The sequence below is a fragment of the Amblyraja radiata genome, chromosome 28 (assembly GCF_010909765.2).
Source record: "Amblyraja radiata isolate CabotCenter1 chromosome 28, sAmbRad1.1.pri, whole genome shotgun sequence".
Taxonomy (NCBI): Eukaryota; Metazoa; Chordata; class Chondrichthyes; order Rajiformes; family Rajidae; genus Amblyraja; species Amblyraja radiata.
The window spans coordinates 14,061,472-14,082,105 of NC_045983.1; the positions used below are offsets into that span (position 1 = coordinate 14,061,472).

General features: G+C 54.8%; 3 protein-coding genes across 5 annotated transcripts; 1 reads left to right on the forward strand and 2 right to left on the reverse strand.

Annotated features, from left to right (window-relative positions):
* Positions 1–1,356: 1,356 nt before the first annotated feature.
* LOC116989147 lies at positions 1,357–14,728 on the reverse strand. Its single transcript, XM_033046374.1, has 4 exons — positions 14,479–14,728; positions 4,509–4,645; positions 2,980–3,088; positions 1,357–2,261 (listed from the first exon to the last, which is right to left on the reverse strand). Exons 1-4 carry the CDS (start codon positions 14,726–14,728, stop codon positions 1,978–1,980), a joined length of 780 nt encoding a protein of 259 aa, XP_032902265.1. The 3' UTR covers positions 1,357–1,977.
* med31 (mediator complex subunit 31) lies at positions 6,819–10,210 on the forward strand. Of its 2 annotated transcripts, XR_004416081.1 has the most exons (5): positions 6,819–7,048; positions 7,972–8,046; positions 8,653–8,749; positions 9,318–9,955; positions 10,000–10,210. XR_004416081.1 is itself a non-coding variant. In XM_033045859.1 (4 exons), the coding sequence occupies exons 1-4, from the start codon at positions 7,018–7,020 to the stop codon at positions 9,508–9,510; spliced, it is 396 nt and encodes a 131-aa protein (XP_032901750.1). In that variant the 5' UTR covers positions 6,819–7,017; the 3' UTR covers positions 9,511–10,210. The 2 variants fall into 2 exon arrangements, 1 of the variants encoding a protein (XP_032901750.1); XM_033045859.1 differs by having other exon boundaries at positions 9,318–10,210.
* A 905-nt stretch (positions 14,729–15,633) lies between the features above and the next one.
* On the reverse strand, positions 15,634–18,620 carry LOC116988869 (sulfurtransferase Alvin_2599-like). 2 transcript variants are annotated; one of them, XM_033045861.1, is made up of 3 exons: positions 18,450–18,620; positions 17,947–18,055; positions 15,634–16,161 (listed from the first exon to the last, which is right to left on the reverse strand). In XM_033045861.1, the coding sequence occupies exons 1-3, from the start codon at positions 18,456–18,458 to the stop codon at positions 15,905–15,907; spliced, it is 375 nt and encodes a 124-aa protein (XP_032901752.1). In that variant the 5' UTR covers positions 18,459–18,620; the 3' UTR covers positions 15,634–15,904. The 2 variants fall into 2 exon arrangements, with proteins under 2 accessions (XP_032901752.1, XP_032901751.1); XM_033045860.1 differs by having other exon boundaries at positions 18,348–18,620.
* Positions 18,621–20,634: the final 2,014 nt, after the last annotated feature.

Consider the following 20,634-nt stretch of genomic DNA (forward strand, 5'->3'; position numbering starts at 1 on the left):
TTCAGTTTGAGTTTAATTCTATTACTTTTGGATCGGGAGTTCAATACTCTGTCACGAAAGGATGTCATTTGGTGCAGTTTACTGTTACTTGTTTATTAAGGAAGCATTAGTGTTTGAAGTGACAATCATGATGTTGATTTAACCCAGAGATACCATCGTGTAAATATTCAGTAGTTACATGTGGCCCAACATCTGGCCATTGTGAAACAAACAGTCCTTTGTTAACCAGATAACTAACTCGTTCCCCAGCCCAGACAGGCCGAGGATTTGTCACTGTTTGCTGATTCATTGGCACATCACACAGTCTGGTCCAGTAATGTCGAGTACACCCATCTGTCCCGTCCCCTGTACCGTGGCCACGCAAAGCCCAGTGTCCTTGTACCCAACCGTTCCAACGGCACCTCGTCCCACAGACCACGCCCACACTGCCCTTCTGCCAATGACACCTCCGTAAATCCTTCCTTCCCCAGAACCAGTCATCAACAAGGGAGAGCCAGTGGATGTAGTGTACCTGGACTTTCAGAAAGCATTTGATAAGGTCCCACATAGGAGATTAGTGGGCAAAATTAGAGTGCATGGTATTGGGGGTAGGGTACTGACATGGATAGAAAATTGGTTGGCAGACAGGAAACAAAGGGTAGGAATTAACGGGTCCCTTTCAGAATGGCAGGCAGTGACTAGTGGAGTACCGCAAGGCTCAGTGCTGGAACCGCAGCTATTTACAATATATATTAATGATTTGGATGAAGGGATTGAAAGTAACATTAGCAAATTTGCAGATGACACAAAGCTGGCTGGGAGGATGCAGGGTGACTTGGACTGGTTGGGTGAGTGGGCAGATGCATGGCAGATGCAGTTTAATGTGGATAAATGTGAGGTTGTCCACCAAAAACAGGAAGGCAGATTATTATCTAAATGGTGTCAAATTGGGAAAAGGGGAAGTACAACGGGATCTGGGGGGTCCTTGTTCATTAGTCACTGAAAGTAAGCATGCAGGTACAGCAGGCAGTGAAGAAAGCGAATGGTATGTTGGCATTCATAACAAGAGGAGTTGAGTATAGGAGCAAAGCGGTCCTCCTGCAGTTGTACAGGGCTCAAGTGAGACCACACCTGGCTATTGACGGAGTGCAGCCTAGTTCACGAGGTTAATTCCCGGGATGGCAGGACTGTCATATGGTGATAGATTGGAGCGGCTGGGCTTGTATACTCTGGAATTTAGGATGAGAGGGAATCTTATTGAAACATATATGATTATTAAGGGTTTGGACACACTAGAGGCAGGAAACATGTTCCCAATGTTGGGGGAGTCCAGAACCAGGGGCCATCATTTAATAATAAGTGGTAAGCCATTTAGATCGGAGATGAGGAGAAGCTTTTTCAGACAGAGAGTTGTGAGTGTGTGGAATTCTCTGCCTCACAGGGCGGTGGAGGCTGGTTCTCTGGATGCTTTCAAGAGAGCGTTAGATAGAGCTCTTAGGGATATGGAGAGAAGGCAGGAACTGGGTACTGATCGTGGATGATCAGCCATGATCACATTGAATGGCAGTGCTGGCTCGATGGGCCGAATGGCCTACTCCTGCTCCTATTGTCTATAACCCTTTCCTCACAAGCAAACTCATCCCATCCTTCCCAGAGCACTATTTCTGAACCAGGGGGTCCAGGGTTTTGGAGGTCAGAGGTCCAGGGATCAGTCCAGAGGTCAGGGTCAGGGGTCCAGGGTCGAGGGGTCTGGTGGTTAGGTCGACAGGTCAGAGGTCCAGGATCAGTTGTCCTGAGGTCCAGTGGTTTGTAGGTCCAGAAGTCGGAGGTCCAGGATCAGGGGTCCAAGATCAGATGTCCAGCGTTGGGGATCCAGGGTTGGAGGTGCAGGGGTTCAGGGTCGGAAATCCAAAGGTCAGGGGTCCAGGGTCGGAGGTCCAGGGTCAGACATTTAGAGGTCAGGAGTCCAGGGTTAGGAGTCTGGAGAGTCTCCCTCTCTCATATCTTGGCCCTGAACTCAGGCTGCAGGAGATAGGCCCAGACGGCGCTGTAGGGATGAACGAGGGGGGTGGGCTTGCCCCCGCTGTCCACGATGGGCTTGCCCTCGTTGGCCCACTTCACCAGCCCCCCCTCCAGGTTGTAGACCCTGGGGCTGGGGCTGGGGCTGGGGCCGGGACTGCCCTGCGCTCCGGTGGACAGGGCCTGGTCAAGTCGCTGTGCCAGCCGGGACGAGCGATAACCAACCGTGCAGTAACACACCACGTCCCGGGCAGGCCCGCTGGCTGCGGAGAGAGGGGAGGCAATGAGGGGGTGTCTGTGGGGGAGGAGGGAGCATCTTCCTGTACCCACTCCCCATGGTCCCGTGACCCCGAACCCCTCAGCACTGTCCAGCCCACACCCCTCCTAATGCATCTCTCTGCTCCTCATCCACCCTCTCCTGTCCTCACCCCAACCTCAGCACCCACCCCTCCCACCAGTCCCCCTGCTCCTCACACCCACCCTCTCCTCCCTTCCCCCCCGTCCACCTCACCCCAACCCCCCTCAGCACCCACCGCTTCACACCCCTACCTCCACAGACCCCCTGCACCCTGCACCCACACCCCAGACTACCTCACCCCACCACTCCACCCTCCCTGCACATCCCCCCAACTGTCCCGTCCCCTCCCCTCACTCCTTGCCATCAACCCCTTGCCCTCTCACCCCGTGCCCTCTCACCCCTTGCCCTCTCACCCCTTGCTCCTTGCCCTCTCACCCCTTGCCCTCTCACCCCTTGCCCTCCACCTGTAGCCTTTCACCCCACCCTCACCGCACCTCCACCACTTTGATTCCCTCCACCCCACCCTGACTCTCCGCGGGGGAGGGGAGGTGGGGGAAGGTGGAGAGGAAGGGCAGTGAGGGTGGGGCGGAGGCAGCGGGGTGATCGGGGTGACTGACCGAGCCCAGGAGGGCCTGGGGTGGGGGGTGGGGTTTAGGGGGTGTGTGGGGGTCAGGGTTCCCCACCTGTCAGTCCCAGCTCCTTGACCACCGTCCCCACGTCGCTGGTGTCCGGGTCGATGCGAACGGCTCCCTCCAGGTGACTGACCTCATACTCAGCCACACTCCGGACATCCTGTAACCCAGGGGGACGAGGGTTAGAAGATTGGGTTTGGTGCGTTGTCCCTGCCCCAGGAGTGTGTGATGGGACTGTGTCGAGTCTGACCTGGTTTACCACTGCCCATCAATGGGAAGTCTGAAGAAGTGTCCCAACCCGAAACACCACCTATCCCTTTTTCCCAGAGATGCTGCCTGACCTGCTGAGTTACTCCAGCACTTTGTGTCTATCTTTGATATAAACTAGCATCTGCATTTGCTTTTTATTACATCATCTTCTGCTTCCATTGACTGACGGTGGCCAACACTGCCATCTGCTGGAGGGGACAAGCTACTGTCTCCAACATGTCTTCGAGGTCTCACAGACTGGGCTTGTATTCACTGGATTTTGAAGGATGAGAGGACATCTTATAGAAACGTATAAAATTATAGAAAGGACTGGACAAGCTAGATGCAGGAAAAATGTTCCCAATGTTGGGGGAGTCCAGAACCAGGGGCCACATTCTAAGAATAAAGGGGAGGCCATTTAAAACAAATGAGAAAAAACTTTTTCACCCAGAGAGTTGTGAATTTGTGGAATTCTCTGCCACAGAAGGCAGTGGAGGCCAATTCACTGGATGAATTTAAAAGAGAGTTAGATAGAGTTCTAGGGGCTAGCGGAATCAATCATGGCTGATCTATCTCTCCCTCCTAACCCCATTCTCCTGCCTTCTCCCCATAACCTCTGACACCGGAACAAATCGCGAATCTATCTATCTCTGCCTTAAATATATCCAGTGACTTTGGCTTCACAGCCTTCTGTGGCAAAGAATTCCACAGATTCAGATTCAGATTCAGCTCTCTGATTACCACTCTGATTAAAGAAATTCCTCCTCATCTTCTTCCAAAAAGATCATTAATTCTGATCCAATGGTCTTTGAAATCCAGATCCCTCTGACCATTCAAGAAAATACTCCTGTAATGGATACATTGCCATGCCCTGCCCACTGTCTATATCACTCAAAGCATCCTCTCAAAGCCCCCACGGTTGTATCATCAGTGCCCTGGGGTCTGACACTGAGATAGGTCCCTCCACTGTACTCTAGTGTTTGTTCTACACATCAGTGTCTCCCTCCCCCTCGCCATGTCTCCCACCCCTCACCACATCCACCCTTCACCTGCCGATCCTTGTGCTCTGACCCCAGTAGTCTCCGCTGCCATCATCCTCCGGAGACCATCGAGCATTGCCGGGGCCTTGTTCCCAGGAGAGGTGGGCATGAGTGGGCAGTGCCATTGACCACAGTCTGGGCCCCGTTATCGGGAAAATGTGGGCATTGCCATTGACCAGAGATCAGGCCTTGTTACCAAGGAGAAGTGGGCAGATGTGGGAAATGCCATTGACCAGAGTCTGGACCCTGTTACCCAGGAGAGGTGGCTAGGTTTTGGGCAGTGCCACTCACCAGCAGCAAGACGTGTCCTGGTTTCTGTGCCAGCTGTTGCACCAGGGAGTCGGAGCCCATATCCTGCACGGACTGGAAGCTGCTGCGGACCCACCAGATGATTGGGTTCATCCTCGCTGCGGGGAGGCCGCTGGAAGCTGCCGGAACACAGGAAGGAGGCATCAGGCAAACTGCGGAACGCTCCCGTGGGAGATGTGATGGAGTCATGCAGATAACGCACAGAGATGTGGTGGTGTAAACACACACAGGGAGCAGGGGCAGGCCCAGCCAACAGCCGCTTCTGCACAGGTCTCTATTGGAGACACAGCACAGAAACAGGCCCTTCGGCCCCTTTGAGTCCATGCCCACCATCGATCACCCGTTCACATAAGTTCTATGTTATCCCACTTTCTCAACCATTCCTCACACATTCGAGGCAATTAACCTGCAAACCCACCCGCCTTTGGGATGTACGAGGAAATCCATCATAGTCACAGGGAGAACATTGAACCCGGGTCTGTGGCGTCTGTGCCACCCTCCTCAGAAACGCTCGGCATCAGGTGTGGATGGACGGGGATGTGCAGAAACACCCATCCCACATCTCACTGCCCACAGGTCTCCTCGTGGCCCCCTCTCCTCTCACGCTCACCCCCCCCTCATCCTCATCCTCCCCCCATCCTCACCCTCAACGCTCCCTCATCCTCGCCCCTCCCATCACTCTCAACCCCCTCTTCCTCAACCTCCCCTCATCCTCTCCCCCCCCTCCATCACCCTCAACCCCCCTTCACGCTCAACCCCCTCTCATCCTCCCCTTGTTCTCACTCCTGCCTGGCCCTCAACTCTCCTACTCTCAACCCCCATCATCATTGCCCCCTTATCCTCATCCTCCCCTTGTCCTCACACCCATCAACAGCTTCTACCATCTGTATATTTCACCCAAACTCTCCCCTTGGAACTGAACACCACACCCCCCCCCCCCCCCCCCCCCTTCTCCCCTGAACTCCCCCTGCAATTCTGGTGAGTGTTCAATGTCGGTACCTCTGACGTCACTCAAGAGCAGAGAGACCCAGTCAGTCGTACAGCACAGAAACAGGCCCTTCGGCCCAACTCCTCCAGGATCGGAGGGCTTGAGTTAAAATGAGTGAAGGAGGCTGAGGGGTGATCTTATGGAGATGTATAAAATGATAACGTGAATGGTCAGTCTTTTTCCCAGGGTACGGTAGTCTCAAACTAAAGGACATAGGTTTAATGTGGGAGGGGAGATTTAAAATGATCCTAAGAGGTAACTTATGCACATAAAGGTTGGTGGGTATATAGAATGTGTGGAGGTAGTTGAGACAGGAACTATAACAGCATTTAACAGATATTTGGACTGGTATATAGATGGGAAAGGCTTAGAGGGATACGGACTGAATGCAGGTCAGGAGTTGGGCCAAAGGGACTGTCTCCAGAAAGAAAACCCACAAAGTTCCTGGAGTAACTCATTGGGTCAGGCAATGTTTCTGGAGAATATGGAAAGGCCACATTCCTGGTCGGGATCCTTCTTCACTGAACTAAATTGTCACCTATTCATGTTCTCCAGAGATGCTGCCTAACCTGCTGAGTTACTCCAGCACTTTGTGTCCTTTTTTTTCGTAAAGTAGCAACTGCAGTTCCTTGTGTCTCCACCCATCACATTTACAGATCCAGACTATGGATTCCGCCTGTGGATATGGATATTGGCTGGAGGGTAAAGTAGGCAGCATGGATCGGGACAGTGATGAGGCTGTCTCCCCAGGCAGTGTGTGGGAGATCATGGCCTAATGCTCTGTTGGATGAAGATCGAGAGGGAGGTATGACGAGCTGATCCTAATGCACCAGTCCTCCAGCACCGGTCCTCCATTATTGGTCCTCCAGCTCAGGAGGGGGAGTGGGGTCAGCTCAAGTCTGCCAGGTCACCGGGGCAACTGGTCCTCCAGGCCACTGGGGGGCAGCCTTGGTCCTCCAGCTCACTGGGAGGCAGCCTTGGTCCTCCAGCCCTGGTCCTCCAGCCCACTGGGGGGCAGCCTTGGTCCTCCAGCCCACTGGGAGGCAGCCTTGGTCCTCCAGCCCACTGGGAGGCAGCCTTGGTCCTCCAGCCCTGGTCATCCAGCCCACTTGGGGGCAGCCTTGGTCCTCCAGTCCTGGTCCTCCAGCCCACTGGGGGGCAGCCTTGGTCCTCCAGCCCACTGGGAGGCAGCCTTGGTCCTCCAGCCCACTGGGGGCAGCCTTGGTCCTCCAGCCCTGGTCCTCCAGCCCACTGGGGGGGGGGGGAGTTCTGGTTTCTGGTCCTTCAACCCTGGGGGCGGAAGTGGCTTACCTGCCTTGCGTCACTTCCCGTGAGTGGTGGCGAGGACGGGGGTTGCGCCCATTCCGCCGACTGACCGCTTCAACTCCGCGCCGGTCTCTCGGGCCGCTTCAGGCGGGGGGGGGGGGGGGTAGCTCCGGTCGGCAGCACAGTCGGGCGCGGAGGCTGCGGGTCTGGTGGAGGCGCGAGGCCGGCGGAGGGACGATGGCCGCGGTCTCCAGCTCCCTGGAGACAGGTGAGAGGCTTCCGGCCATGTGACCCAGTGCAGCGGATCACGGCGGGGGGGGGGGGTGGAGCTGTGGGTGGGGGTTGGGAGCGGGGCGGGGGGGGGGTGGAGCTGTGGGTGGGGATGGGAGCGGGGCGGGGGGGGGTGGAGCTGTGGGTGGGGGATGGGAGCGGGGCGGGGGGGGGGTGGAGCTGTGGGTGGGGGATGGGAGCGGGGCGGGGGGGGGGTGGAGCTGTGGGTGGGGGATGGGAGCGGGGCGGGGGGGGGGAGCTGTGGGTGGGGGATGGGAGCGGGGGGAGGGGGGGGGGGGGGGTGGAGCTGTGGGTGGGGGATGGGAGCGGAGGGGTGGAGCTGTGGGTGGGGGATGGGAGCGGGGCGGGGTGGAGCTGTGGGTGGGGGATGGGAGCGGGGCGGGGGGGGTGGAGCTGTGGGTGGGGGATGGGGGCGGGGGGGTGGAGCTGTGGGTGGGGGATGGGAGCGGGGGGGAGGTTGGTTGAGTGTGGAGTGTGTGTGGAAGAGCGGGGGTGAGAGTGGGGGGTGGAGGAGGAAGTAGGGGGAAAGAGGGTAAGACCACGGGGGGTTGATGGAGGAGAAGGTGAGAGGATGGAGGGAGCTGGGGGAATAGAGAGTTGAAACCGGACCAATCAGAGGAAACCCACGTAGTCACAGGGAGAACGTGCAAACGCCACACAGACAGCACCCGAGGTCAGGATTGAGTCCAGGTCTCTGGTGCAGTAAAGTGGCTGCGCCACTGTGCTATTTCGGATGGCCGATGGTGGATAGGGGAGGGAGAGGGGATGAGTTCATGTCATGGTCCTTCTCCGCTGCGGACCTCGCAGGTTATCATTCACGGTTCCAACATCGCGTGGCCGTCTGTACTTAAACGGCGAGGTAGTTACTCTGTGTGTTTACCCCCCTCTCCCTTCTCCCAGAGGAACAGGCGAAGCTGCGATTCCAGATGGAGCTGGAGTTTGTTCAGTGTCTGGCGAACCCTAACTACCTGAACTGTGAGTATCACGCCCTCTCCCCGCAGCTGGGTTGTTTTCTCTGGGCTATCGGAGGCTGAGGGGAGACCTGATAGAATTAAATATAATTATGTGGGGCATAGATAGGGTAGACAATCAGAACCTTTTTCTCAGGTTGGAAATATCAAAGATTAGAGGGCATAGCTTTAAGGTGAGAGGGGCGAAATGTAAAGGGGAGGTATTACATGAATGGTGGGTGTCGGAAACGTTATAAGGAGTGGTGGAGATGTCCATTTAAGAGGCTTTTTGATAGGTACATGGATATGCAGGGAATGGAAGGATGTGGATCACGTGCAGTCAGAGGAGGTTAGATTAACTTGACATCGTGTTCGACGCAGACCTGGGCTGAAGGGCTTGTTCTGTGCTGTACTGTTTTATGAAGGCAGCAGTGGTGTTAGAGGGAGTGACTTCTATAAAGAATGGGTAGAGAGGGCAGCTGGGCATGAGGGAATGTGGTCACAGTTGATGCCCAGTGAGAGGCAAGGGTACGGGACCAGGGGTTGTGGCTGAGGGGCTTGGTGCAGCAGGGTTAATGCCTGCAGTCCAATTGTCCTGCCATCTAATAGAGTGATCTTGTCCCGGCCACAGTCTTGGCGCAGAGGGGTTACTTCAGAGACCGCACGTTTGTCAACTACTTCAAATACCTCCTGTACTGGAAGGAGCCCGAGTACGCCAGGTACCTGAAGTAAGTGCTGCACTGCTCTATGTACCGTGTGAGTGCTCACGCGCCGATCTGTGACATTACATTGTCTCCCCCCCAAACACTCGTCTGTTCCCTACCACCTCTCACTCATTCTCTCTCCCACCCCCCACCCCCTCCCTCACTCTCTCTTCCTCTCCCTTGCACACTTTCCATTCTACCTCACCCTCTTTCTCACTTACTCTCTCTCACTCCCTCATTCTTGACCCCCCATTTCACCTCTCACTCTCTCCGCCCACCCCCCATCTCCCGCTGTCCCTCACTCTCTCTTTCTTCCTCTCCCTCAGTAACTCTCCCCTTCACTCACTCATTCTATCTCCTCTCTCTCCCCATTCTTGATCTTCGCCCCTCTTTCAACACCTCTCACTCATTCACTACCCCATTCACTCTCTCCCCCTCACTACTCTCACTCTCCCCCTCTCTCTTTCCCTCTCACTCACTGTCCCCTCTCTCACAATCATTTTCTCACTCTCCCATCCCTCTCTTCCCCTCTCCCTCGCCCACTCATCCTCTCTCCCTCCTCCTCTTTCACTCTCTCACTCTCTCTCCCCAGGTACCCCCAGTGTCTCCACATGTTGGAGCTGCTTCAGTACGAGCACTTCCGCAAGGAGCTGGTCAACGCCCAGTGCGCCAAGTTCATCGATGAGCAGCAGCTGCTGCACTGGCAGCATTACTCCCGCAAGCGTGCGCGGCTGCAGCAGGCCCTGGCTGAGCAGCAGCAGCAGAACAACGCCTCCAGCAAGTGAGGGCCCAGCGGGCCGGCCAGCCGGGTCAGCGGGGGAGGGGGGGGGGCACCCACAGCCTGGCCAATGGCTCTGCCGGCACATGGACAGAGACAGCATGGAGCAGGGGCCCCGGGCAGGAGGGCCCCTCCGCGGATATTTATAAACCAGTCGGACTTGTGCAGTGATTGAAGTGCTAGAATCTGCAGTCTGCTTCCTGTAGCCATCGGCTGGATTCACTGTTGAGAGTCTACACCAATAGGATGAACATCTCTTCAGAACCTGTAGAACTTGTCCGATTACCCAGTTGGGAACCCAGAAATGTTAGTCATTTGTAGACGGAATTAGAGGAGTCAAAAAAGAGTTCCTGGATTTCAGTCTGTTGTGAAAGTCTACATCCAGCAACAACTCACGTCTGCCTGTCCAGCCCAGTCCTGCACTATCATTGCATAACATGGGTACAGTACTGGTGGGGACGGGTCTGTCACTGTATAACACTGGGGTACCGTACAGGTGGGGACGGGTCTGTCACTGTATAACACTGGGGTACAGTACTGGTGGGGACGGGTCTGTCAGTGTATCTGTGAGGGCCTGTGGTCAGGATTCCCCTGTGACAGGGCTCCCAGTGCAGCATTGGCAGTGACTGGGCCAGCAGCGGCAGATGTGTTGGGTTATTTTGTAAATTATCGCAGATTTGTCTATAAATCATTTGTGATTGATACAATGGGGTAGTTTCCACTCCGAATCTCTGGGAGAAACCCAGTGTGTGTGAATTTGCATGTGCACAATCCCAGTATGTTTGTGCACAAACCAGTGGTGGTGAGAATGGGAAGAATAAGGAATCTGACAGAAGCATCTGTCCTGGGAAGAGCTGGCTCGGTGTCCAGGACTCTGGGACTAGCCTCTTCTCCTCCTCACAGCTCTGACCTGCCATGCATGCTGCCTCAGTGCAGCCACCCTCTTCCATCCCTTTTACTCAACATCTTGACTGTTGCATTCCCACAAACCTTGTCAACCTGCACTTATCGACCTCCTGTACCCCATGTTCCATCTCCCCCAATCTCGCTGCCTTCTATTTTAAACTCCTCACTTTGTGTTGAAGTCTCTCTGTAGTCTCGCCCCTCCCTCCCTATCGATGGTGGCCTCTCCGCCAGCCATGATTCACCTCCCTATCTTGCCTCTCACCGATTCATGGTTTTAAGCCACTGAGCCAGTGGGACAGAGCTGAGCTCAATGCACCCTGCCCTCTCCCCAACCTGCCATCTTCCTGGGACTTCCAGCTCTTCTGCCAGGTGTGTGGTTCCTTGGCTTTCGACAACTGTGGGAGGGCTGCGGTGAGGGAGTGCAATCATTGATGGAACGATACAGCATGGAACAGGCCCTTTGGCGAGTCCACGCCGACAGCCGATCACGCTAGATGGGTGCAATATGCTGGAGTAACTCGTGGGTCAGTCTGAAGAAGGGTTCTGACCTGAATTGTGGCCTATTCCTTTTCTCCATAGATGCTGTCTGGCCCATTGAGTTACCCCAGCACTGTACTTGTCCCGCTAAGTTACTCCTAGCATTTTGTGTCTATCTTCAGTTGAAGCCAGCATCTGCAGTTCCTTCCTACAAATTATACCTATCCTTGTTCTCCAGAGATTCTGCCTGACCCGTTGAGTTACTCCAGCATTTTGTGCCTGTCTTGAGTATAAACCAGCATCGGCAGCTCCTTCCTACCCATCCACACTAATTCTATGTTATCCCACTTTCACATCCACTCCATACACTTTAGGGGCAACTTTACAGAGGCCAATCTCCAACCCCGCACATCTTTGGGCTGTGAGGTGAAACCAGAGTATTTGGAGGAAACCCGTCCAGTCATAGAGAGAAGGTGCAAACTCCACACAGGCAGCACCTGAGGTCGGGATCGAACCTGGGTCTCGGGTGCAGTGAGTCACCCACTCTACCCAGCTGTGCTGCCCCTGCTGGAGGCCGAGCAAAGGAATGGTCAGATTCCTGTCTAATATTGACCAGCATCACCAAGACTTACCCGTCCAGCCTTTCCACAGATGCTGCTTGACCTGCTGAATTCCTCCAGCACTTTGTGGCTTTTCTCAAGATTCCAGCAACTGCGGTTCCTTGCGTCACAGGAGTGATTTATTCTCAGTGCTATTTGTGTTGTCGTTCTGTGCACAATGTAGCTGCTGAGGCTCATGAATTACAACCGTGGTCGTCGTGCTCCAGCGCTGTACAGAACGTCAGGTCTCTTATGTTGCTGTCTCAGCGCCAATAGACTAGAGGCTGTGTTGTGTCCAAGGTACAAACTCGGGGAGTTAAACTTTTAACAACAGGGTCCATTAATAAGTGAACCATTCCTGTAGTGTCCGGGAGGTTACCGGGGCAACTCCTGTCGGAGTGCTGGTACCGAGGACGTTGCCAAATCTAGGTCGAAGAAAGCCGGTTTAAAGAACTCTTAATGGAGGTGTGAGCGGTGAAGGGTTTAGGGAGTTCAGAAGCTGGCAGCCAGCATTGTGTAGGAAGGAACTGCAGATACCGGTTTATACCGAAGATAGACACAAAATGCTGGAGTAACCCGGAGGGACAGGCAGCATCTCTGGATAGAAGGAATGGGTGACTGACTGAAATCTGAAGAAGGGTCTCGACCTGAAACGTCACCCATTCCTTTTCTCCAAAGATGCTGCCTGTCCCGCTGAGTTAACCCAGCATTTTGCGTCCATCTTCAATGGGACAATAAAACTCGGTGAAATTTACCACAGGAGGATGCTGTGATGAAAATCCGCTCTCATATGTTCAGGTTTTGGTATGCCACATAGAGTGATTCACGCCAGCGAGTCACTGACAGCGTAGACCAGTCCGGTCAGATGAATCGACCTACGTACTTCCCTGTACCCCATTCTCACTAGTGCGCCCATTAACTCGCCAACCAACAACACTGGGGCAAGTCACCAGGCACCAAACGGTTGGTGTAGGAAGGAACTGCAGATGCAGGTTTACACTGAAGATAGACACAAATTGCCGGAGTAACTCAGCGGGTCTGGCAGCATCGCTGGAGAGAAGAAATGGGTGACGTTTCGGGTGGAGACCCTTCTTCAGTTGGGATGTGGTAGGAAACTGGGGCACCGCCGCCGTAGAGAGAACCTGCAAACTCCACACAGACAGTACCAAAGGTCGGGATCAAAGTCGGGGCCCTGGAGCAGCGGGATGGCTGCACCACCACAGGCAATGGCAGGTCACGGCTTCCTCGGCAGCTGCTACCTGTCTCATCACATCATAAGTGACAGGAGTAGAATTAGGCCATTCGGCCCATACAGTCTGCTCCGCCATCTCCTTGTCTCCTTTAGCCTGGAGCGTCGGGGGGAAGAGAGAAACACTTCTGTTTTATTACTAACTAGAAGTTTCTAAAATCATGAGAAGCAAAGATAGGACAGACAGTCAGAACCTTTCTCCCAGGGTGGAAATGTCAAGGACTAGATGAGTGGTGTTTAAAAGACTTTCAGATAGGCACGCAGAGAGGGGGAGGGGATTCGGTTCACATGCAGGCAGAAGAGATTAGTTTAAAAGTGTAGGAAGGAATTGCAGACGCTGGTTTAAACCGGAGATAGACACACACAAAGTTGAGTAACAGCGGGACAGGCAGCATCTCTGGAGAGAAGGAATGGGTGACGATTCGACTCGAGACTCGGGTCAGAAGAAGCCTCTGGCTTGTGAGCGCTCAGGATGGACATGGAATATTTGTGACTCAGGTCAACATTAGAGTGGGCAGTTCTAACACAAAATGCAGCGGCGGAATATCTGACTATTGGGTCCAGAACTTAGCGTCGGCTGTGGGAGCTACTGGCCCTCGAGTTGGTTGGGTTGGCCAAGTGCGGGAGGGTGGGGGTCAGGGCTCCGGGTCTAGGATGGGGGCGGGACGTGTCGTGCGGAGCCGCCTCATGGAGCCGGTGAGCGAGTGGATCCGCTGGCGCTTCCCCGCGGTGCGAAGCCTGGGCCCGGCCGCTCTGGAGCAGCTGCTGCGGGGGGAACGGGAACGGGAGCGGCTGCTGCTGTTGGTGAGCGGGGCCGGCAACGCGCCCTGGACAATCTCCCCCCACGGGTCTCCCCTACCTCCCTCCACCGCTGGGTCCCGTCCCAACCCCTGGATCTCAGTATCTCCCCATCTAATCTCCCCTTTCCCAGCTGTATTCTTTCCACCCCTAATTCTCCCTCTCTTCACCTGCCAAAGTCTCTTCGACCACCCCCCCACCCCCCATCCAGTTCTAGGAGCGACCCCTGTCCGTCATTGCCGCCATCCCCCTGTGGAGGGTTCGCGGGAGACCCGCACATCGCGGCCGGTTCTCCCACTGAGCCGCGGGTCCCGGGAAAGCGGCGCCGCTTCCACCCGGACAACGGGGAGAATTGACCCACGTCTCTCCCCGGGTTACAGGACGTCCGGAGTGCGGCCGAGTATGAGGTCAGTCACCTGGAGGGAGCCGTTCGCATCGACCCGGACACCAGCGACGTGGGGACGGTGGTCAAGGAGCTGGGACTGACAGGTGGGGAACCCGACCCCCACACACCCCCCTCCTCCCCACTGGTCACCCCGCTGCCTCGACCCGTCCAACACACACACTGACTCTGAGGGTGGTGAATCTGTGGAATTATTTGCCACAGACAGTTGTGGAGGTTTAGTCAATGGGTTTATTTAAGGCTGAGATGGAGTCTTGATGTCAGGGGAGAAGACAGGAGAATGGGGTTAGGAAGAAGGGATAGATCAGCCATGATTGAATGGCTTGATGGGCCGAATGAACCAAGTCTGCTCCTATCACTTATGAACCCTCACCCTACCCCCCCCCCCCCCCCCCCCCCCCACACACACACACACAACCACACCCACACACACACTAACCCTCACTATGGGACGGGTCTCACTCACACACGGTGTATCTGAGGGAGACATTGCTCGGCTGATGTTTACTGTATTGGGGTGTGTTTTGTGGGGTATGACGTTACCTGTTCCCTGAGCGCTCCGTGACCCGCCTCGCCCACAGACAGCGCTGGCACGGTGGTGATGTGTTACTGCACCGTTGGGTTCCACGCCTGCCGGGTGGCGCAGCGACTGTGCGACTTGTGCGCCGGGGATTCGACGCGGAGTGACCCGGGCACTGTGGACGTGTACAACCTGGAAGGGGGGCTCCTGCGGTGGGGCAGGGAGAAGAGACCCCTGGTGGACGGCAGGAACAAGCCGAGCAGCCGCCTCCATCCCTACTGCCAGCTGTGGGAGGAGCTGCTGGAAGCCGACTTCAAACCGCCGGCCTGAGGAGAGGCAGTCACCTTCGCCCCCTCCCCTGGCCTCCTGCAAGCCCCCCCCCCCCCCTCTTTATCTTCCTCCTCAACCTCCTGCAAGCCCCTCTCCCACCCCCGGCCTCCTGCAACCCCCTCCCCTCCGAGAATCCCGCCGCCCTCTCCCCTCGCTAAAGCCCAGCAGCGCCGTCCCGGAGTCCATCCCCTCCCACAGCCCCCCCCCCCCCCCCCCCCACTCATCACCCACCCCTCCACACCTAATAATAATAATAATAATGGATGGGATTTATATAGCGCCTTTCTAATACTCAAGGCGCTTGATACGCTTGAGACCTACCACTCACCATTCACTCCTCCCACCTGTCCTGACCGAGCCCTCCCCCCCCCCCCCCCCTCCCCCTCCCTCATCAACCACACCAGCCTGGACAGCTTCCCCGTCTTGCACAGTCAGCATTCATCCATGTCCCAAGCATTTCACAATTAAACAGCGTTGAAAGAAAATAAGAATGCTCTTAATTCGTGGTTTTTGGCCTCTCGGCTCCTTCGTGGCCTTGAGTCTGGTTCAACGTGGGAGGGCGGATGGGGGTCTAGCAAGTGATAGGTGCCTGGTGATATCTTCGGGTGAGGTTGGCAAGTCTACCTTTGCTATCCATGAACCAGCTGCCGTGTCACTGGCGGAGGCTTTAATTGACTTGTTAAAGCTCACTGTTTTAAAGACACTGTCTCATGGCGGGATTTGAAAATTTGGAGTGAAAACTGTAATCAGTTTGTGTGTGTGTGTGTGTGTGGCACGTCTCCCAGTGAGGATCAGTGCCCTGAGGAGGGCACAGGGAAATCTAATCATACAAAGAAACAGCATTAGACTCTGAGAGGACACAGTGTGCAGAACAGCGCGGATTGTTTTATTCATTCATATCTTGATTGGTTTTGCAACGTGTCAAGGCTTAGGTCCTGTTTATACACATAAATCTAAGTTACATTCTCCACTTAATTCACTGTTTCAAATTGTCAATTTGCCAGGAAATGACTGCAGTACAAACAGCGGGGACAAGCGCGGTGTCTCCTCCCAGGGTCAGACCAGGGCCGGAGCACGGGGTCAGTCCGAGGGACCCAGGGTCAGAACGTGAGCTCGGGGTCAGACAGGTGCCCGGTACTGGGGCTCCAGCAGCTGAGCCCATACCTTGTTGTAGGGATGGACGAGAGCGGTTGTCTGCCCCCCACTGTCCACCATGGGCTTGCCGTCGTTGGCCCAACTCACCAGCCCCCCTTGCAGGCTGTAGACCCTGGTCGAGCCGCGCCCCGGTGGCAGCGCTTTGACAAGCCTCTCCGCCATCTCCGAGGCGTGGTAACCAGCCGTGCAGTAGCAAACCACCTCCTTCTCCTCCGAGCCACCTGCAACAAGACCCCGGCGTTAGAACAGGGGGAGTGTAGGACTAGATGTCATAACGTCAGAATTAAAGGACGTGCTTTCAGGAAAAAGATGAGAACGAATTTATTTCGTCAACGAGTGGTGAATGTGGAATTATTTGCCACAGAAGGCTGTGGAGGCCAGGTCAATTGATATTTTTAAGGCAGAGATAGATTTTAATTAGTACGGGTGTCAGGGGTTATGGTGAGAAGGCAGGAGAATGGGGTTAGGAGGGAGAGATTGATCACCCGTGGTTGAATGGCGGAGTAGACTTGATGGGCCGAGTGGCCTAATTCTGTTCCTATCATTATAATTCTGACTTGCACTTTCATGATGGACAATGCGAATATAATCAGCCACGGTGCTGGTCTGCTGCGCCGCTGCCTCACAGAGCTAGAGGCCCCGTTTCCATCGTGCCCTCGGGTGCCGTCTGTGTGGAGTTTGCACGTTCTCCCTGTGACCACCTGGGTTTTCTCCGGGTGCTCCGGTTTCCCCCCCACATCTCAAAGACGTGCGGGGTTAGTAGGTTAATTGGCCTCTGTAAATTGTCCCCAGTTTGTAAGGAACGGTAAAACTAGTGTGAGCGGGTGATCGATGGTTGGTGTGGACTTGGTGGGCCGAAGGGCCTGCTTTCATGCTATATCTTTCAATATTTTCACGTTCCTTCACTTTAGAGATGCAACGCAGAAACAGGGGTGATGTCTGTGTGCAGTTTGTACGTCTTCTCTGTGACCACATGGGTTTCCTCCCACATCCCAAAGATGTGCGTATTTGTAGGTTGATTGACCCTCTGTAAGTTGCCCCCTGATGTGTAGGATGTGGATGAAGAAGTAGGATAACATAGAACTAGTGATCGATGGTCGGTATGAACACGGTGGGTCCAGGGGCTTGTTCCCTAAAGTAATCTGTAAAGTCAACTAAACACGGTACTGTGCAGGATGTACAAACAGTACAAACACTGTGCAGGTGGATTTGGGAATTTACATGGATAAGAGTGCTGGCGTATTATATATACACTAGACAATAGGTGCAGGAATAGGCCATTCGGCCCTTCGAGCCAGCACCGCCATTCAATGTGATCATGGGTGATCATCCCCAATTATTACCCCGTTCCTGCCTCCTCCCCATATCCCCTGACTCCGCTATCTTTAAGAGCCCTATCTAGCTCTCTCTTGAAAGTATCCAGAGAACCGGCCTCTGAGGCAGAGAATTCCACAGAAATAAATTATCATTTATTTTTTCCCAAATTATGTTGTATTTAGAAAATGTAACGGTGTTATAAAACGTGACATGCAGATTATTCTTCCGAGACGGCGTTGGGAGGCGAAGGGGAAGGTCAGGAGTTGCGAACCGTCCGCAAACACGTCCTCGGTAAGAGCCCTACAGATCTACAGGGAAAATAAGGAATGCCGACCTCGGCGCACGGAAACAGAGGGGCGGCTGCAGGAGGGGATTGCAGTGGTCGCGGTTGGTGGAGCGGGAGCGTTGGGAGCAGAAAGTCGATCGGATCATCGCTAAAGGACCTCGTGTTGTCTTGTTCAATGACGAGCAGATAACATTAAGTTCTGGGAATGTATCTGAGTCAGTCTGGTGTGCAGGCAGCACACAGACCCATTGGCCGTGATTGCCTTCAATCAATGCGTCTGTTTCGCGGAGTTAGAGTCAGTGTGCGTGTGTGACCCGTCCCCCAGTGAGGGTCAGTGTGTGTGGAATGGGGTCGAGGCAGCGGGGTAACGAGCCCCTGGAAGGTGGGATTCGTGGTTCCCCACCTGTCAGTCCCAGTTCCTGGACCACCGTCCCCACGTCGTTGGTGTCCGGGTCGATGCGAACGGCTCCCTCCAGGTGACTGACCTCATACTCGGCCGCACTCCGGACGTCCTGTAAGCCGAGAGGGACGAGGGTCATTACTCCCTGTCGTCCGGGCGGCGGTGTCTCCCTGGGACCCGTGCTCTTCCCGGGTCTGCCATGCCCTCCCGCACCCGCGGTTCGGTGGAGACTGACCCAGGGCTGGGGGGAGACGGAGAGAGGGGGGAAAGGGGTTGTTCTCCGGGGATGTTCCAGGACTGCCTACTCCCTCCACCCCCACCCCGAGCCTACCCTTGCCGGCGTGGGACGGTGAAGTTCCGGGGACCCCACTCCACGGCCGCCCCTCGGTCCTGGCCCCGCTCACCAACAGCAGCAGCCGCTCCGGCTCCCCGCGCAGCCGCTGCTCCAGTGCGGCCGGGCCCAGGCTCCGCACCGCGGGGAAGCGCCAGCGGATCCACTCGCTCACCGGCTCCATGAGGCTGCTCCTCCCCCGGGACCGGGCCGCCCCCGCCCCTTCACGTGTACATGTTTGTGTGAAACGCCTCCTGTGTTGTCGTGTGTGTATTCTACATAGAACGTGCTACGTAAACGCGGCCGCCTCTGCATCAGCACCCTGGCAGGGTCTGCACTGACCCGACCCTCTAGAAATGGTTTACCTATGAATGAACCCTGTTGTCGCTAACGTTTAGCTCGTGTAGTTTGCACCTTGTACACTGCGTCTCAGCAAATTGGCCGGAGTGAGATGCTGAGATAGCATCAAGAGTTGACTTTCTGCAGGACTTGTACAACGCTGTGAGTTTACAGTGAACGGCGGTCACAGTTGTGGTACATGAGCCTCAGCAGCGACATTGCACACAGAACGATCCTAGAAGAATACAGTTCACACAGTGACAGACCCGTCCCGACCAGAATTAGCGCCCAGCTTTTGATATTGATTGGAAGATACAGTATGGAAACCGGCCTACCAAGTACACGCCGACCATCCAGACCATGCTCACACTAGTTGTGCTGTATCCCACTTTCCCGTTCACTCCCGACAAACAGGGGACAATTGCAGAGGCTGATTAACCTCCAAACACACACGTCTTGTGGACGCGCTGTGCACACGGCAGCCAGCCGGCAGTCGCTTGTCTTTCTCTTTTTTTTATCTCACTTTTATATTAATTATAATTTCAAATGTTCGTGTACCTTGTTGCGTGTTGTGACTGTTGGCAACCAATTCCCCTCCGGGGATGAATAAAGTTTTATCATATGGCATCTTTTGTGGGGGGGGACAGGAGCACCCGGAGAAAACCCACGCGGTCACAGCGGGAATGTGCAAACTCCACAGACAACACCCGAGTTCAGCATCGAAGCAATACCCCACGTTAATGCTCTTAGTAAATGCCCGTGTTAATACCCCTGTGTAAATACCCTGTTAATACCCTGTGTAAATACCCTGTGTTAATACCCCTGTGTTAATACCCCTGTGTTAGTGCCCCTGTGTTAATGCCCCTGTTAGTGCCCCTGTTAATGCCCCTGTGTTAATGCCCCTGTGTTAATGCCCCCCTGTTAATGCTCTGTGCTGAGCGCACACATCACAAGTAAGCCGGCTTTGTTTTCCTAGTAGATGATTTCTGCCCGGACCCTGTCCCCGGAGTATCCCGGCCGGCCCGACCTTTCCCGTGCCCCTGCTGCGGAAAGGCCTCTCCCTGCACCAGCCCCTCCTCTGTCGGGCAGGATCCACGCTCCCGCTGGCTCCCAACCGATCTGTCACAGCGTGGAAACTGTAGCAGAGAGCACGGTCGGGGCGGCACTCGCTCTGAGAGCCCTGGGAGGAAGCTGTGTCAGTGTGGGAAGAGGGCGAGACACTACCGCCCATTAACACACGGGGTCAGGGTGCAGACGGCAATGACAGGAGACACCCAAATAAACCAAACACTGGCAGCATGACACGGTGCGAGAGCTGCAGTGACGAGCCACAGACGAGCTGGAAGAGAGAGAGAGTCACAAAGAAAGGGAAGAGAGTGAAACAGAGGAACAGAAACAGTAAACATAGAAACAGAAACTTGGTGCAGGAGCAGGCCATTCGGCCCTACGAGCCAGCACCGCCATTCAATATAATCATGGCTGATCATCTAAAATCAGCACCCGGTACCTGCTTGTTCACCATATCCCTTGATTCCTTAAGCCCGAAGAGCCAAATCAAACTCTCTCTTGAAAACATCCAGGGAATTGGCCTCCACTGCCTCCGTGGCAGAGAATTCAACAGATTCACAACTCTCTGGGTGAAGAAGTTTTTCCTCATCTCAGTCCTAAATGGTCCACCCCTTATTCAAACTGTGAACCCTGGTTCTGGACTCCCCCAACATCGGGAACATTTTCCCTGCATCTACCCTGTCCAAGCCTTTAAGAATGTTATATGTTTCGAAAGATTTCCTCTCATCCTTCTAAATTCTAATGAATACAAGCCCAGTCGACCCATTCTTTCATCATATGTCAGTCCTGCCATCCAGGGAATTAACCTGGTGAACCTACGCTGCACTCCCTCAATAGCAATAATGTTCTTCCTCAAATTAGGAGACCAAAATGCACACAATACTCCAGGTGTGGTCTCACCAGAGCCCTGTACAACTGCAGTAGGACCTTTTTGCTCCTAAACCCAAATCCTC

Excerpts from the sequence above, each read along its gene's own strand:
- LOC116989147 (XM_033046374.1), bottom strand. The coding sequence starts at position 14,728 with ATGGAGGCGGCTGCTCGGCTTGTTCCTGCCGTCCACCAGGGGTCTCTT. Across the intron at positions 4,646-14,478 it reads ACGGAGCGCTCAGGGAACAG|CTTCCAGCGGCCTCCCCGCA; the intron begins GTAACGTCATAC and ends GTGTTCCGGCAG. Across the intron at positions 3,089-4,508 it reads CAGGACACGTCTTGCTGCTG|GATGTCCGGAGTGTGGCTGA; the intron begins GTGAGTGGCACT and ends CCTGGGTTACAG.
- LOC116988869 (XM_033045860.1), bottom strand. The coding sequence starts at position 18,458 with ATGGAGCCGGTGAGCGAGTGGATCCGCTGGCGCTTCCCCGCGGTGCGG. Across the intron at positions 18,056-18,347 it reads CGGAGCGGCTGCTGCTGTTG|GACGTCCGGAGTGCGGCCGA; the intron begins GTGAGCGGGGCC and ends CTCGGCTTACAG. Across the intron at positions 16,162-17,946 it reads CCAGGAACTGGGACTGACAG|GTGGCTCGGAGGAGAAGGAG; the intron begins GTGGGGAACCAC and ends GTCTTGTTGCAG.
- med31 (XM_033045859.1), top strand. The coding sequence starts at position 7,018 with ATGGCCGCGGTCTCCAGCTCCCTGGAGACAG. Across the intron at positions 8,047-8,652 it reads GAACCCTAACTACCTGAACT|TCTTGGCGCAGAGGGGTTAC; the intron begins GTGAGTATCACG and ends TCCCGGCCACAG. Across the intron at positions 8,750-9,317 it reads GAGTACGCCAGGTACCTGAA|GTACCCCCAGTGTCTCCACA; the intron begins GTAAGTGCTGCA and ends CTCTCTCCCCAG.